General features: G+C 40.8%; 1 protein-coding gene across 3 annotated transcripts in view; it reads right to left on the reverse strand.

The window, feature by feature from the left end:
• TRAPPC9 (trafficking protein particle complex subunit 9) overlaps positions 1-18,841 on the reverse strand; it is a 410,909-nt gene that overhangs the window by 325,343 nt on the left and 66,725 nt on the right. For all 3 annotated transcript variants that reach the window (XM_070748345.1, XM_070748348.1, XM_070748347.1), the window contains exons 14-16: positions 18,313-18,445; positions 8,285-8,448; positions 4,308-4,460 (exon numbers count right to left, since the gene is read on the reverse strand). In XM_070748345.1, coding sequence (XP_070604446.1) covers positions 4,308-4,460; positions 8,285-8,448; positions 18,313-18,445 — 450 coding nt within the window. The remainder of the gene's footprint in view (positions 1-4,307; positions 4,461-8,284; positions 8,449-18,312; positions 18,446-18,841) is intronic.

The following is an 18,841-nucleotide window of genomic DNA, read 5'->3' on the forward strand; positions in this document are numbered from 1 at the left end:
ATTGTTTTTTATTGTTGTTAGCCGCCCCGAGTCTTCGGAGAGGGCGGCATACAAATCTAAATAAACTAAACTAAACTAAACTAAGTAATGTGAGCTCACTCCATTATGCAGCGCTAGGGATTCAAACCGCCGACCTTTTTGATCAACAAGCTGAGTGTCTTAGCCGCTAACTTAATTAACTTAACCTCGCGAAGACTTTTGCTGCTAAATCCATGGAATTACCAGGCCCTTTTGACTGATGAGTTTTACATAGCTATTATAGGTTTCTAGTAAAGATGATATGGTTGAGCTGATGTTTTGCTGGGATGGAAAACCAGGACTAATATTTCTTGTATTTTCCCCCAAGTCTTTCCGAGTTGGACTCGAGCAGCCCATTATCATCTATCAACCTGTTCAGAGTTTGTTCCACATTTGTTGCTCAGGTTTTGAAGCGGTTTAAGAGCAAGTTACTGAAAATATCTCTGCTTCTAAGTGAGCCTCTGAGATTTTGCATTCTGAGAAAGCTTCCTACTTATTTACTTAGCAGAATTTTGGAGAATATCCTACGAAAACAGACTAACAATCCTGGGCCTAGAAAGCCTAGAACTGCGGCGCCTAAAACACGACTTGAGTATTGCCCACAAGATCATATGCTGCAACGTCCTACCGGTCAATGACTACTTCAGCTTCAACCGCAACAACGCAAGAGCACGCAACAGATTCAAACTTAATACGAACTGCTCCAAACTTGACTGTAAAAAATATGATTTCAACAATCGAGTTATTGAAGCGTGGAACTCATTACCGGACGTAATTGTGTCAACCCCTAACCCCCAACATTTCTCCCTTAGACTCTCCACGATTGACCTCTCCAGGTTCCAAAGAGGCCAGTAAGGGGCGTACATCAGTGCACTGGTGTGCCTTTCGTCCCCTGTCCAATTGTCTTTCCTTTCTCTCACTTATCATATATATTCTCTTCCTTTCATATATCCTCTCCTCTAAGTTCACCTTTACCCTTATATATATTACTACATGTCTATTTTTCTTCCTATGTATTTATGTATTGGACAAATGAATAAATAAATAAATAAAATAAATAAACATTATTTTTAAAATGTAGAATCATCTTCCCAGTGAGAAGAGACTTCGGTTAAAGATTTTTATTTGCAAAACATTTTTTTCCCCTATCAGCCTAACTGCAGTCCTCCCTCATAACCATTGGTTTTATTATTCTTAATTTTACACATGATGACATTTACTGTTTTATTGGCTTCGTTACAATTATTTTAATGTAAATTCCATTTACGTGTTTAGTGAAATGAAAATCACCATGTATGTTTTAAAATAAACAAGCCATATATACATTTTATAGATGACAATGAAAATTATTCACGCCTTTCAGCTCCCAAATATGGTAATTTTAGTTAATGTAGTGCATGGCGTTTCTTCTTACCCTGTTCTCTTAAGTAACATTTCTTCGCATTGTACTATGAATTTCTAGAGTTGGGTGGTTCTTGGAAGGGAATTAAAAATGGCTTGTCTAGTCCACAGCTACAATTTATGCTTTTATAACAGTACAATACCAAACAGTTCATAATTCAAGCAAAGAAGGAAGCTGATTTCAAATATGTTGTGGTTAGCTCTGGCCCAGCTCCTGCCCCAAGGACTGTGGATGTGGGGGAGACATCCACATGCTGCAGGCCTGTTTTGCCCCCGGTGGAATCTGCTGATGAAGGCTCCTCTGACCAAGAAGACATGAGTGACAGGGAGGAGGAGAGTGGGGCAGACAGCTCAGAAGGAGATCAATTATCTAGCTCCTCCTTGGATTCAGAACAAGAGTTAATGATACAGCCACGCATGCGGAGAGCGATGCATAGGCAACAACAACTGAGAGATTATTATAAAAGAAAATGGGGCCACCTGTGATTGGATGGGGCTGTGGTCATTAGTGAGGCTGCTATAAATAGCAGCCTGTGGGTTTGGCCATTATGGAGGATTATCTGATCGTTGTGTTTCGTGACTGGTTTACTGACTTTGACCTTTTGTGTGCTGATTTTTCCCCGCTTTGAAACTAAAGCAGAACAAAGTGTGTTTCACTTTGTGAAAGAAGAAGGACTGTGAATTACCTCACAGCTGCAAGCTAAGTATCACAGAACTGATAAGGGACTTGTACAAATTACCAGTTTGTTTGGAGACGAGTGCTCTTTGCTATACCAAAAGAGGGCTTGGTTTAAGTGAATTTTCATTATAAAGAACATTGTTTTGAATTTTCAAACGTGTGTGTGTCTGAAATTTGTACCTGTGAATTTTTGGGAGGTGTCTACCAGAGAGCCCGACAGAACGCAAATATACAGACAAATGCAGTCCATCCTATCATTTTATACTTTTTTCTTTCTTTTTTGCTTTACACACACACGACAAGAGGAGCAAGAACAAAAATCCATTACCTCCCACTATGTACTATGATCTTTATCTACTCTTTAGGTAGATAACCCTCCACTGGGTGTGAATGAACTGTAATTTTTAAAAGGAATTGCAAGAGGATGGGATGCCTTACTCAAAATGAGAATGACAGCATTATATCCATGGCAATGCAATTTTTACAAATGTACATATGAGCATGCAATATTATGATCCAGTTACAAGGCAGACAAGGTTTGTAACGGAACAGTGAACCACTGCTTTTATTATTTGTTGTGCACTGCCCTGAGTTGCTAGTCCTTTATATTTGAAAAACTATCAAACGTTGAGTGTTTTTCCCGTTCTGAAATGTAGATAGCGATGGGGAAGAGGGGGCACAAATGATAAAAGCAGTGGTTCACTGTTGCATTACAAACCTTGTCTGCTTTGTACATGGATCATCTCGAAACTGGGAAAACAATCAAAATTTGACAATTTTCCAAATACAGTGGTACCCCTACCTAAGAACGCCTCTACTTAAGAACTTTTCTAGATAAGAACCGGGTGTTCAAGATTTTTTTGCTTCTTCTTAAGAACCATTTTCTACTTAAGCAGCACAAAGGCCCGGCCAGATTCCTGCCATTCCCCCTTTAATCCTGGCCATCTCAGGCTTTTCTGGGCTACCAAATGAGCCTTTTGGTGGCGCTTAAGGAGGCTTTGGCAATCCAAAGCCTCCTTAAGCATTTTCCTTTGTCTGGGTGCTTGGAGAGGGAATAAACTTCTGCCAGGGCCCAGAGAAAAGAAATGCTCCCTTCACTCTGGGCAGCCCAGAGCAAACGGAGTGTTTTCCTTTCTCTGGATGCTTGGAGAGGGAATAAACAACTTCGCTGTGGTGACTTCTTCGCGCTGCTTCCCATACACTCGGCATGAGGCTGCCTCCAAGAGCGTCTGGGCATGGAAAGGGAAAAGGGGGCACTTCGCCCCGGCCGGATAGAAACATAGAAACATAGAAGTCTGACGGCAGAAAAAGACCTCAAGGTCCATCTAGTCTGCCATTATACTATTTTCTGTATTTTATCTTAGGATGGATATATGTTTATCCCAGGCATGTTTAAATTCAGTTACTGTGGATTTATCTACCACGTCTGCTGGAAGTTTGTTCCAAGGATCTACTACTCTTTCAGTAAAATAATATTTTCTCATTATTTTACTGAAAGAGTAGTAGATCCTTGGAACAAACCGGATCAACTCGGCTTCACCCAAACCGAGGAGTCACCTCAGTGAAGGAAAGGCGCCGGATACAAAGTGAGCGAGCGAGAAGAGAGGAGAGCCCTTCAGCATGGGAAGGAAGAGGAAGCAGGTAGCAGCAGCAGCTGCCTTTCGGTCAAAGGAGCGGGAGGTCCCCCCCTCTAACTTGCCTGGTTTTCTCTCTCTAGCGCAGTATAGGAGGCAGCCTTGCAGCAGGTGTATTGGAAGCACGTGATCCTCCTCGCCACCTCAGAGTCCCTTTATTTTTTTAAAGCCTTAAAGTTTTGTATTTTTTTTGATTCCCCTAACCTCACCTTCTTCCTTCGGCAGCCACTGTCCTCCTCCTCTTCTTCCTCCTCCTCCTCCTCCCACCCAAATTCTGAATTTTTATTTCTTTCCTAATGAGTTTGCACACATTATTTGCTTTTACGTTGATTCCTATGGGGAAAATTGCTTCTACTTACAAACGTTTCTACTTAAGAACCTGGTCACGAAACGAATTAAGTTCTTAAGTAGAGGTACCACTGTATAAAGAATTAACCACAAACTATTAAAACAACAAATCTAAAACCCACATCTAAAATATAAAAATTGATATTAATAATATATATATTAAATTAAGAGAGCCCTGTTCAAATTTAAATTATAGCCATTGGTATTAGATAAAACTTCAAACCCACCATCGTTCAGATCTTGCAGAAGGTTTTCGTGACAGGAGAAATCAAGCTTGGCTTTAATATATACAGTAAATACAGCAACACTTCCTGGCTTTAAAGGAAACTGAGAGAGTGTATCTTTTAGGTTCCAACTCAAGAAGTCACCGAACAATTTTCCTAAAATAAAAACATGCAAACGGAAACACAATTAATGCATTAGATTACAAAATCCAATGTTAAATACACATATTCCTGCTTTTGCAGAGATGAATGTTTACTCAGGGAATTAAAAAACAAATGGTTTCCATCTTCCTTCAATATTTCTGTAATGCAACAAAAAAGAGCTATTATAAGACAGTGATACCTCGTCTTATGAACTTAATTGGTTCCAGGACGAGGTTTGTAAGGTGAAAAGTTTGTAAGACAAAACAATGTTTCCCATAGGAATCAATGGAAAAGCGATTAATGCGTTCAAGCTCAAAACTCACCCCTTTTGCCAGCCAAAGCGCCCGTTTTTGCACTGCTGGGATTCTCTTGAGGCTCCCCTCCATGGGAAACCCCACATCCCACACCCCACAAAAACACGGGCTTCCGTGTTTTTGTAATGCTGCAGGGGAATCCCAGCAGGGGAATCCCAGCAGCGCAAAAACGGGTGCTTCGCTGGCAATGGAAGTCTGGAGGTGGGGTCTCCCAGCGAGGGGAGCCTCAGCAAAATTGCAGCATCGCAAAAACATGGAAGTCCTCGAAACCCCACCTCTGGACTTCCGTGTTTTTGTGATGCTGCGATTTCACTGAGGCTCCCCTCGCTGGGAAACCCCACCTCCAGACTTCTGTTGCCAGCGAAGTGCCCGTTTTCGCGCTGCTGGGATTCCCCTCCAGCATCGCAAAGACACGGAAGTCCGGAGGTGGGGTTTCCCATGGAGGGGAGCCTAATGGGAATCCCAGCAGCGCAAAAATGAGCGCTTCGCTGGCAACAGAAGTCCAGAGGCGGGGCATCCCAGTGGCGGCGGCTTGGGTTTGTAAGGTGAAAATAGTTGGGAAGAAGAGGCAAAAAAATCTTAAACCCCGGGTTTGTATCTCGAAAACTTTGTATGACAAGGGGTTTGTAAGACGAGGTATCACCATATTCATTATTTTCAGAAACAAATTGGGAAGGTTTTCCCCTCCTAATCAGGTAACAGAATATCAAAATAGTTGACTAAGAATGTACTCTAAAATTAAGCTTCATCTGATGTTGAATTGGATTTCCATAAAACATGTTTAAAATGGTAAGTCTATATTATGTTTAGTATCTGAAGATTTGAAGTGCCAGTTCTAACTTTTGTTCGTTAGTTGTATATGGTCAGTCTTCTAAACATAAGTCTTCTACTTCCACCCAAGGTAACAAGAATGATGATTCCTATATTTCAACTCAGAATATGATTTTGGAGCGGGGAAAAGAGTTTCCTTTGCCTTAGTCAAAACCATCCTAGAACGAACTTGAAATTCTTCACAGTGTGGGATGTATTTAAATCATGTATAAAATTGCCTATTGGGAGATTTAAAAAATGACATTTATTAGTGCAGATAAATCAGTTTGTAAAGCACAAGAGCCTTCAATCTATACTGATGTACTACTCAAATTGAAATTTGTCTTTATGTCTGCATGAGTGACAGTTACATTAAGAGCTAAAATTTCCCCGTGCAGATGTGTCATTATTTTAACACTCAACTGCTCCTTAGAAAGAAAGCATGGTAAAAAAAGAGGGCTCTGAAAATATCTACAGATCCCTCATAGCTTGGACATAAACTGTTTCAACTTCTTCCTCAAGACGACAATGGAGCATTATACACCAAAACAACCAGACACAAAGACAGGTTTTTTCCTCGTGCCATCACTTTGCTAAACAACTAATTCTCACAACATTTGTCTGGTGCCTTGAAATGTCAAACCATCTATCCTTCTCAACGTTCTTAATACCCATTTCCTTTGCTTGTTATCACTATAACTTTATTCTCTGTATTTAATGGTTTATGTTGATTGCTTTTATTAGTATCCTATTATGACTTATGTTGATTGCTTATTTATAGTAGAATGCTGTGACTATCACTGGATGTAGTACCTTATGATTTATGATGATTGTATTTTATGATTATGATCATGGTTTATCACTTGTTGTTTGTATGTACCCTGAACGCTTCTGTACTGGAAACAAACTTTTTGTGTGTCTATCACAGTGTTTCCCAACCTTGGCAACTTGAAGATATCTGGACTTCAACTCCCAGAATTCCCCAGCCAGCATTTTGCTGGCTGGGGAATAATGGGAGTTAAAGTCCAAATATCTTCAAGTTGCCAAGGTTGGGAAACACTGGTCTATCACACTTGGCCAATAAAAAGTATTTCTATTCTATTCTATTTTCTATTCTACTCTATATTCTATTCTATTCTTACTTATTTTAATTCTATTCACAAAGGAAGATGTCTGTTTATCTGTGGAAAAGGTGAAGAAAGGCGTACTGGATTCAAACTGTGATGATTTAAAAGGCATGGAGTAATCTTATAGGAATCATTGAATGTATATAGCCAAATCTCATTCTATGAAGTTCAAGCCAATTACAGGAAACTGATAATTTTTACATGACTACATATGGCACACTGCGAAGCGTGAGAGGAGTAGCATATACATTTATTAAGTAAGTAAAGCATATAAAGCACTTTAGAAACTAACCAGGTTCTGCTGTTCAGCAGTGAAGTGCTCTTCAGGAAGACATATATAGAGTCTATCAGAATGGAATCTACAGTCCATCTATAGTCCACATGCCATAATGTAATATCTGTATCTCATAGTCTTATACAGTGACACCTTGTCTTACAAACCCCTTGTCATACAAACTTTTTGAAATACAAACCCGGGGTTTAAGATTTTTTTGCCTCTTCTTCCAAACTATTTTCACCTTAAAAATCCAAGCCGCCGCCACTGGGAGGCCCTGCCTCTGGACTTCTGTTGCCAGCGAAGCGCCCGTTTTTGCGCTGCTGGGATTGCCCTGAGGCTCCCCTCCATGGGAAACACCACCTCCGGACTTCCATGTTTTTGCGATGCTGCAGGGGGGTTTCCCAGCGAGGGGAGCCTCAGCAAAATTGCAGCATCACAAAAACAGGGAAGTCCGAAAGGGGGGTTTCGAGGACTTCCATGTTTTTGCGATGCTGCAATTTCGCTGAGGCTCCCTCACTGGGAAACCCTACGTCCGGACTTCTGTTGCCAGCGAAGCACCCATTTTTGCGCTGCTGCGATTCCCCTGCAGCATCACAAAAACACGGAAGTCCGGAGGAGGGGGTTTCCCATGGAGGGGAGCCTCAGGGAAATCCCAGCAGCGCAAAAACGGGCGCTTCAGCTGGCGAAAGGGGTGAGTTTTGGGCTTGCACGCATTAATCGCTGTTCCATTGATTCCTATGGGAAACATAGTTTCGTCTTACAAACTTTTCACCTTACAAACCTCGTCCCGGAACCAATTAAGTTCGCAAGATGAGGTATTACTGTATATCTTATATAGCAGTGATGGCGAACCTTTTTTTCCTTGGGCGCCGAAAACACGTGTGCATGTGCTATCGCGCATGCGCGAGTGCCCAAACCTATAATTCAATGCCTGGGGACGGTGAAAATGGCCTCCCCCACCCTTTGCCTTAAAGGAAAAGCAACTGTATATATATCATTAAGGAAAAATAGACTTCCAAGAAATTTAGAAATTTAGATTTCTGGACATTGCCAGAATTGCTCTATCGCAGGAAAGCAAACTGCAAACAGTAAATGCAATAAATAAAACACAGCCAGGGAGAAGTTAAAGGGATATAATCTTCAACCGATTCTAGGAAAGCAACGGAGTGTACAGGAAATGTAATTCCAATTAGAAAAAGAAAACAGAAAGAACAAAACAGAGCAGAAATGGAAAGAGCAGTTCAGCAGACGGGAGGAGGAGGAAACAGAAGTGATTTAGCAGCAGTTGGAAAAAACAAGAATATTAACCTTTTATGTTGACCATTTTTGATGTAACTTCCAGCTTTTCCAGAGGTTCTGTTCCAATATTTTCAAGTTTAATGATGAGCGGCTGAGTCTCTCCATTGTACAGCTGGACTGACACGCTGGTGGTAATTTCATCCCCCGAAGAAGGCTGAAGTGTACGAGCAGACCTTCAAAAATGGTAGGAGAGATACCAGTGGGTAATAAATCCCATCATTAGAAAAAGCAATCCATATATTATTTACAATACATCCACAGCTTTTCTTTCTATTCAATTGTACCTAATTCTCTGAGACTGGGCAAGTCCCTGAAGTTTTTTTTAGCAAGCTTTTTCAGGAATGATTTGCCATTGTCTGCTTTCTGGGCTGAGAGAAGATGACTGGCCCAAGTCATCCAGCAGGCACCGTGCCCAAAGTGGGATTAGAACTCATGATCTCCAAAGAATAAATGAGGAAGAGTACTCAGACCCATGGAATACTCATACCCGGAAGTTCGGGTTTGGCGTTCGGGTTCAGGAGGATGCTGAGAAGCCCCCCAGCTGTTTTAAAAGGTGACAGCCGGGCGGCGAGGCTTCTCAGCAGCCTCCCAAACCCAAACTTTTGCCGAACTTCCGGGTTCGGCGTTCGGGAGGCCGCCGAAAAGCCCCGCTGCCAGGCTGTCACCTTTTGAAACGTCCGGGGGGGCTTCTCGGCGGCCTCCCGAACGCCGAACCCGGAAGTTCAGGTTTGGCGTTCGGGTTCAGGAGAATGCTGAGAAGCCCCCCGGCTGTTTCAAAAAGCGACAGCCGGGCGGCGGGGCTTCTCGGTGGCGGCAGGTTCGTAAGAAGGAAAAAGTTCATAAGAAGAGGCAAAAAATTTCTGAACCCCAGGTTCGTATCTCGGGTTGTTCGTAAGACAAGGGGTTCGTATCATGAGGTACCACTGTATATGTATATATTATACATAAATACGTTATGCTTGTTTGTTATAAATACCAAAGAGGGACAAATGGATAAGAAAAGAATGTAAAATGAATGTGGGATAATTGTCCATAAACTAGAATGTAATATTTTTTAAATATAAAACATTCAATAAAAATTAAAAAAGAAGAATTCATGATCTCCCAGTTTCTAGCCTGATGCCTTCAACACTACTCCAAACCAGAGCTCTCAGATATCGCTAGATGTTTTAAAAGTATTAATAAACAGGGTCACCTAAGTTTGTGAACGCTGTTAATAAAATGAGGGTGATGGATGACGCCAAAAAACAATCACTCTTAATGGCAAAAGAAATGCTTAACCACAAGCCTAGAGCTACGGCACCTAAAACACGATTTGAGTATTGCCCACAAGATCATATGCTGCAATGTCCTACCGGTCAATGACTACTTCAGCTTCAACCGCAACAACACAAGAGCACGCAACAGATTCAAACTTAATACGAACCGCTCCAAACTTGACTGTAAAAAATATGATTTCAACAATCGAGTTATCGAAGCGTGGAACTCATTGCCGGACTCAATAGTGTCAATCCCTAACCCCCAACATTTGTCCCTTAGACTCTCCACGATTGACCTCTCCAGGTTCCTAAGAGGCCAGTAAGGGGCGTACATAAGTGCACTAGTGTGCCTTTCGTCCCCTGTCCAATTGACTTTTCTTTCTCTCACTTATCATATATATTTTCTTTCTTTCATATATCCTCTCTTCTAAGTTCACTTTACCCTTATATATATTACTACATGTCTATTTTTCTTCCTATGTATTTGTGTATTGGACAAATGAATAAATGAATAAATAAACAAACAAACAATTAGTTCTTACTATTCTTTACCTGCCACAGCTGAAGATGGAGACCACATGAGCTACAACCGTACGTAGGGGGAAATGTAGAGCGCAAACGAAAAGTGCAAACTAAGTGAAACTTACTTTTGAACTCTGATAAGGAAAGATGCAATTAAAGTTAACTTCTGCCCCTGAGAACTGACAAAAGTGTTAACACTCGAAACTAATTGGGATAAAATCAAGGCCTCGCTTATCCTTCTGAGGTAAATTTAGCACAGAGAAGCAAGCGTTTTAACCTTCCAAAATAAATTAACAAAAAAATGTCAAAACCACACATGAGGTACTGTAATGAAACAGCTCACTGAGGGAACAGTGTGAACATTTTTTATTATTTCTCATACAGACATACACATAGACGTATATATGCGAGGGTTATATGGAAAGTGTTGTAGTTAACTCTGGCCCAGCTCCTGCCCCAAGGACTGTGGATGTAGGGGAGACATCCACATGCCGCAGGCCTGTTTTGCTCCTGGTGGAATCTACTGATGAAGGCTCCTCTGACCAAAAAGACATGAGTGACAGGGAGGAGGAGAGTGTGGCAGGCAGCTCAGAAGGAGATCAATTATCTGTCTCCTCCTTGGATTCGGAACAAGAGTTAATGATACAGCCACGCATGCGGAGAGCGATGCATAGGCAGCAACAACTGAGAGATTATTATCAAAGAAAATGAGGCCACCTGTGGTTGGGTGGGGCTGTGGTCATTAGTGAGGCTGCTATAAAAAGCAGCCTGTGGATTTGGCCATTGTGGAGGATTATCTGATCGTTATATTTCGTGACTGCTTTGCTGACTTTGACCTTTGTGTGCTGATTTTTTCCTGCTTTGAAACTAAACCAGAGCAAAGAGTGTTTCACTTTGTGAAAGAATAAGGACTGTGAATTGCCTCACAGCTGCAAGCTAAGTATCACAGAACTGATAAGGGACTTGTTTCAAGTTTCAAGTTTCAAGTTTTATTGGATTTATATGCCGCCCCTCTCCGAAAACTCGGGGCGGCTAACAACAATCATAAACAATATACAATAAAATCCAATACTAAAAGCAAATTAAAACCCCTTAATATATAAAAACCAAACATACATAGAAACATACCATGTAAACAAACATACAAACATACCATGTACAAATTACCAGTTTGTTTGGAGACAAGTGCTCTTTGCTATACAATAATAGGGCTTCGTTTATTTGCATTTTCGGTATAAAGAACATTGTTTTGAATTTTCAAACGTGTCTGTGTCTGAAATTGTATCTGTGCATTTTCGGGAGGATTCTACCAGAGAGCTTGACAGAACAGAAAGTAAAGTTATAAGCCACATAGCCCTCGTGGGGAACGTTTGCGGGGGAAGTTGGTATTACTATTGTGTAGCGGGAAGCCAGCAGAAGAGAATGGGCAGTGCCAGGGGTCAGTAGATCATCGAATGGCATTGTGGTGAAAGTTAGAGATGAGCATCCTCATTCCGTTTCCCTCCAACTGTGCACGCTGTAATATGCTACCTGAACGCTAAGAGCATGAACGCTGCTGTGATATGTGCCCGAGATTTGTGCGCGATGGGTGCCCAAGATTTTTCTCACCAATAACTGAGTTGTGAATTTTTTGGCTGAAGAGGAGAATAAGTATGGTGCCACTGACATTTGCTCTCTGGAGCAGGGGTCCTCAAACTTGGCAACTTTAAGACATTCATTCATTCATTCATTCATTCATTCATTCATTCATTCATTCATTTATTGTTAGAGTTGAAAGGGATCATGGAGGCCATCGAGTTCAACCCCCTGCCCAAGCATGAACCCTATAGTACACCAGTCAAGTGGCAGTTCAATCTTCTCTTAAAAATGTCCAGAGTGTTGGAGTTCACAACGTCCGCTGGTAGGTTGTTCCATTGGTTGATCGCTCTGACCGTCAGGAAGTTCCTCCTTATCTCCATGTTGAATCTCTCCTTGGTCAGCTTCCAGCCGTTGCTCCTGGTCTGGCCCTCTGGTGCCCTGAAGAATAAAGTGATCCCCTCCACTCTGTGACATCCCCTTGTATACTTGTAGACTGCTATCATGTCCGCTCTGGCCCTCCTTTTCTCTAGGCTATCCATGCCCAGTTCCCTCAGTCTCTCTTCGTAAGTTGGCTGGAGAATTCTGGGAGTTGAAGTCCACAAGTCTTAAAGTTGCCAAGTTTGAAGACCTCTGCTCTGGAGTATGGTGATAAGGCCAAGTTTCATCTCCTGTCATTCTGCAGTTGAGAAAGGCCTCACCTTCAATCTTGAAGCGGTCAAGAAATTCTCGGACAGCATTGACTCTGTCCATTTTGTGCATGTCAGAAAGCATCTTGGACACCCATCACAGTAGCGTTCCTGCCCTTTGCATTCAGGTAGCGTATTACATAGAAACAGAAGATTGACGGCAGAAAAAGACCTCATGGTCCATCTAGTCTGCCCTTATACTATTTCCTGTATTTTATCTTAGGATGGATATGTTTATCCCAGGCCTGTTTAAATTCAGTCACTGTGGATTTACCAACCACGTCTGCTGGAAGTTTGTTCCAAGGATCTACTACTCTTTCAGTCAAATAATATTTTCTCATGTTGCTTTTGATCTTTCCCCCAACTAACCTCAGACTGTGTCCCCTTGTTCTTGTGTTCACTTTCCTATTAAAAACACTTCCCTCCTGAACCTTATTTAACCCTTTAACATATTTAAATGTTTCGATCATGTCCCCCCTTTTCCTTCTGTCCTCCAGACTATACAGATTGAGTTCATTAAGTCTTTCCTGATACGTTTTATGCTTAAGACCTTCCACCATTCTGGTAGCCCGTCTTTGGGCCCGTTCAATATCTTTTTGTAGGTGAGGTTTCCAAAACTGAACACAGTATTCCAAATGTGGTCTCACCAGCGCTCTATATAGCGGGATCCTAATCTCCCTCTTCCTGCTTGTTATACCTCTAGATATGCAGCCAAGCATCCTACTTGCTTTTCCTACCGCCCTACCACACTGTTCACCCATTTTGAGACTGTCAGAAATCACTACCCCTAAATCCTTCTCTTCTGAAGTTTTTGCTAACACAGAACTGCCAATGCCATACTCAGACTGATGATACCTCACCCCATGCCCTTGGATGATCTCACCCAGAGATCATCAACTGTGGACTAGACAAGCCATTTTAAATTCCCTTCCAAGAACCACCCAACTCTAGAAATTCATAGTACAATGCGAAGAAACGTTACTTAAGAGAACAGGGTAAGAAGAAACGCCATGCACTACATTAACTAAAATTACCATATTTGGGAGCTGAAAGGCGTGAATAATTTCCTTTGTCATCTATAAAATGTATATATGGCTTGTTTATTTTAAAACATACATGGTGATTTTCATTTCACTAAACAGGTAAATGCAATTTATTTTATTTATTTATTATTTAGATTTGTATGCCGCCCCTCTCCAAAGACTCGGGGCGGCTCACAACAAGACACAACAATTCATAACAAATCTAAATAACTTTAAAATATTTTAAAAAGAACCCCATTTTTTCTAACAAACACACACACAATCATACCATGCATAAATTGTACATGCCCGGGGGGAGGTGTTTCAGTTCCCCCATGCCTGACGACAAAGGTGGGTTTTAAGGAGTTTACGGAAGGCAGGGAGAGTAGGGGCAGTTCTAATCTATGGGGGAGTTGGTTCCAGAGAGTCGGGGCCGCCACAGAGAAGGCTCTTCCCCTGGGGCCCGCCAACCAACATTGTTTAGTTGACGGGACCAGGAGAAGGCCCACTCTGTGGGACCTAATCGGTCGCTGGAATTCGTGCGGCAGAAGGCGGTCTCGGAGATATCCTGGTCCAGTGCCATGAAGGGCTTTAAAGGTCATAACCAACACTTTGAATTGTGACCGGAAATTGATCGGCAGCCAATGCAGACTGCGGAGTGATGGTGAAACATGGGCATACCTAGGTAAGCCCATGACCGCATTAAAATATTTGTAACGAAGCCAATAAAACAGTAAATATCATCATGTGTAAAATTGAGAATAATAAAATCAATGGTGATGAGGGAGGACTGCAGTTAGGCTGATAGGGGAAAAAAATGTTTTGCAAATAAAAATCTTTAACTGAAGTCTCTTCTCACTGGGAAGATGATTCTACATTTTAAAAATAATGTTCTCCAAAATGCTGCTAAGTAAATAAGTAGGAAGCTTTCTCAGAATGCAAAATCTCAGAGGCTCACTTAAAAGCAGAGATATTTTCAGTAACTTGCTCTTAAACCGCTTCAAAACCTGAGCAACAAATGTGGAACAAACTCTGAACAGGTTGATAGATGATAATGGGCTGCTCGAGTCCAACTCGGAAAGACTTGGGGGGAAATACAAGAAATATTAGTCCTGGTTTTCCATCCCAGCAAAACATCAGCTCAACCAGATCATCTTTACTAGAAACCTATAATAGCTATGTAAAACTCATCAGTCAAAAGGGCCTGGTAATTCCATGAATTTAGCAGCAAAAGTCTTCGCAAGGTTAATTAAGTTAATTAAGTTAGCGGCATAAGACGCTCAGCTTGTTGATCAGAAAGGTCAGCAGTTCAGCGGTTCGAATCCCTAGCGCTGCATAACGGAGTGAGCTCACATTACTTGTCCCAGCTTCTACCAACCCAGCAGTTTGAAACATAGAAACATAGAAGATTGACAGCAGAAAATAACCTCATGGTCCATCTACTATGCCCTTATACTATTTCCTGTACTTTATCTTACAATGGATATATGTTTATCCCAGGCATGTTTAAATTCAGTTACTCTGGATTTATCAACCACGTCTGTTGGAAGTTTGTTCCAAGCATCTACTACTCTTTCAGTAAAATAATATTTTCTCATGTCGCTTTTGATCTTTCCCCCAACTAACTTCAGATTGTGTCCCCTTGTTCTTGTGTTCACTTTCCTATTAAAAACACTTCCCTCCTGAAACTTATTTAATCCTTTGACATATTTAAATGTTTCAATCATGTCCCTCCTTTCCCTTCTGTCCTCCAGACTATACAGATTGAGTTCATGAAGTCTTTCCTGATACGTTTTATGCTTAAGACCTTCCACCATTCTTGTAGCCCATTTTTGGACCCGTTCATTTTGTCAATATCTTTTTGTAGGTGAGGCCTCCAGAACTGAACACAGTATTATTCCAAATGTGGTCTCACCAGCGCTCTATATAGCAGGATCATAATCTCCCTCTTCCTGCTTGTTATACTTCTAGCTATGCAGCCAAGCATCCTACTTGCTTTTCCTACCGCCCGACCACACTGCTCACCCATTTTGAGACTGTCAGAAATCACGACCCCTAAATCCTTCTCTTCTGAAGTTTTTGCTAACCCAGAACTGCCCATGCAATACTCAACGCGCACTTTGCACTTGGAGGGAAACGGAATGAGGACGCTCATCTCTAACCTTCGCCACAACACCAGTCGATGATTTACTGACCACTGGCCCTGCTCGTTCCCTTCCCGTGACTTCCTGCTACACGATAGTAATACCAAATTCACCACGAACATTCCCTGCGAGAGCCTTGTAACTTTACTTTCAAGATAACCATCTTACATATGCAGGTAGTCCTCAACTTATAACCACAACTGAGCCCAGAATTTATGTTGCTAAATGAGAAATTTGTTCAAAGAGCTTTGTCCCATTTTATGACTTTTTTTCTCTTTTTTTGGAATCATTTGTTAATAACAACTGCAATTGTTAAATCAATAACGCTTAAGTGTTAAGTGAATCTGACACCAAGATAGCTAGCAAGAACAGTTTTTCCCCTAAACGCCATCACTCTGCTAAACAAATTATACCCTCAACACTGTCAGGTTTTTACTAAGTCTGCACTTCTATTTCTACTAGTTTTTTCTCATCATTTCTACCATCCTTTTCCTCCCACTTGGGACTGTATGACTGTAACTTGTTGCTTGTATCCTAAGATTTTTATTAATATTGATTGTTTCTTCATTGCGTATTTGACCCCTATGACAATCATTAAGTGTTGTACCACATGATTCTTGACAAATGTATCTTTTTCTTTTATTACACTATTACATTTCAGACACACACACGTTTGAAAATTCAAAACAATGTTCTTTATAATGAAAATTTACTTAAACCAAGCCCTCTTTTGGTATAGCAAAGAGCACTCGTTTCCAAAAAAAATGGTAATTTGTACAAGTCCCTTATCAGTTCTGTGATACTTAGCTTGCAGCTGTGAGGCAATTCACAGTCCTTCTTCTTTCACAAAGTGAAACACACTTTGCTCTGCTTTAGTTTCAAAGCGGGGAAAAAGCAGCACACAAAAGGTCGAAGTCAGCAAGGCAGTCACAAAACACAATGATCAGATAATCCTCCACAATGGCCAAACCCACAGGCTGCTATTTATAGCAGCCTCACTAATGACCACAGCCCCACCCAACCACAGGTGGCCTCATTTTCTTTGATAATAATCTCTCAGTTGTTGTTGCCTATGCATCACTCTCCGCATGCGTGGCTGTATCATTAACTCTTGTTCTGAATCCAAGGAGGAGCTAGATAATTGATCTCCTTCTGAGCTGTCTGCCACACTCTCCTCCTCCCTGTCACTCATGTCTTCTTGGTCAGAGGAGCCTTCATCAGCAGATTCCACCGGGGGGGGGGGGGCAAAACAGGCCTGCAGCATGTGGATGTCTCCCCCACATCCACAGTCCTTGGGGCAGGAGCTGGGCCAGAGCTAACCACAACAAGTTCTGAATACAGTTTCAAGCAAATATTAAAAGAAAACCATGCTGAACATTCAGTTCAGGATGGATATTAATATTAATCATAATAAAACACACACACACACACAAACCAAGCAGAGAAAATTGCCCCAAAACCTTTTCCCAAAATTTGTAGGGCTCCCCCAGAGCAAAGCTGGAGGCTGCAGAGGTAAGCCAGAGAAATCTCAGTCTGGGAAGCATAAATCCGTGCATGAACCATGGATAGAGTGGCAAAGATAATTTGCTCATTGCAATCTCTAAAGGTTCCACTTATAAATAACTTTTTTTATCATTATCTCAAAGTAGCAGGACTCAACTATATTGCATTTGAAAGACTCATCCATTTTAAAATGATTTATAATACAGCACTGGGGCAAATACAATTTCATTATGTAAAATCTGCTTTGAGAGAAAATAAGCTCTCCCTTAGGCACTTTCACTCTCTATCAACTCTTAACATTTAGGTGACAGGTTAAGATATTTTTGTTCCTTTTTTTGGTATAATTTTTATGAAAACTTTTAAAGGAGAAGATAAAAAACCAGCACCAACTAATATAAGGTAAGAAAGAAAAAGAGAAATATCAAGGGAAAAGGCAAAAACTGCAGGAACAGAATTTGAAAAAAATAGAAAAAAATGCTATTTCAATGAACCTATTTTTTAATATTAAGAATTATCATTTATCATTATTATTCAGATATATCTTTACTTATGTATTCATTCTCCTTTTTATAGAATTTATTTTCCCTAAAATGTATTTACACTTGTAACAACATACGCTTTATATACTCTCCTTTCCCTCTGATTTCTTTTTCTCTATCCATTGATAAGTAAAGATATATAAGGAATAGAAATAATGTATATGATAAAAGATGATATTAATAGTTAAACAGATTGATAATTAAGAACTGTAGAGGAAATACAGTTTAACTTACTTGTATATAAATTGCAATTAAATTGTCTTAGTTTTAATTACAATTTTAGAAATTAGTTTTTTTCCTTGACTTCTTTTTATTGCTGCTGTTATTTGTAATTTTTTAGACTGTTTTAAGTCACCCTGAGTCCTTTGGGATTGGGTGGCATAGAAGTCAAATTAAATGAATGAACGAACAAACAAACAAACAAACAAACAAACAAACAAACAAACAAACAAACATGGAAATACGACATCAACACAATTTACCATAAAAGGGTTACAAAGGTTTAATGTATTTTTTCTTGTTTGTTTGTGCGTTTAAATGTTTTGTCTGTACGGTTTTCTTTAGTCTGTATTTTCATGTTCTTAAATGTCTTTTTAAAATATTTATAATCAATAAAAACTATTTTTTACAATTATTTAGATTTTTTTTAAAAAAGAGGAAAAAGAGTGTATTTTAAACAATACATTCAATGAGTAGGCGCATATTACTAATCTAGTAGTTCTTCAGATATTGAGAATCACACTCAGAGTCTGCCAACTTGAAAATCAACCATCGGAATTCTTACCTGGGTAATGAAGTACTGATTTGCAACCTGGGTAAAGATGGAATGACTTCTACTGTACAACCAGTAGTCTTTATTCCTGGTAGTTTATCCAAAAGGCAATCACTGAAGACTCCGAAGACTGAGGTGTGATAGCCTGCGAGAAATCAAGTCAGAAATTGAGCAGAAATAATCGATCATCCAGCACAAATGGGAAATATACTGTAGCCGTGAGAACCAGAGTGTTATTGCATTTGTGAAAAATGTACTGTAGACCAGAGGTCCCCAACCTTTTTTGCACCAGGGACCGGCTTTAACCTAGACCAATTTTCCACGGCCCGGGGGGGGGGCCTTTGGTCATATGGGGGGGGGGGGGTTATGGAGGGGTGGAGCTTAGTGACGCAGCCCTCCACACTTCTCCACAGGGCGGGGAGAATCAGGAGGCTCCTTTGGCGGCTGGGGGCTGCCTGGCTTTGTGATTTTGGCTGGGGGGGGGAGTTAGGAAGGTCCTACTTCTCCACCCCCCAGCCAAAAATTCAAAGCCTATCTGCTG

The sequence above is a fragment of the Erythrolamprus reginae genome, chromosome 3, assembly GCF_031021105.1.
Source record: "Erythrolamprus reginae isolate rEryReg1 chromosome 3, rEryReg1.hap1, whole genome shotgun sequence".
Classification (NCBI taxonomy): Eukaryota; Metazoa; Chordata; class Lepidosauria; order Squamata; family Dipsadidae; genus Erythrolamprus; species Erythrolamprus reginae.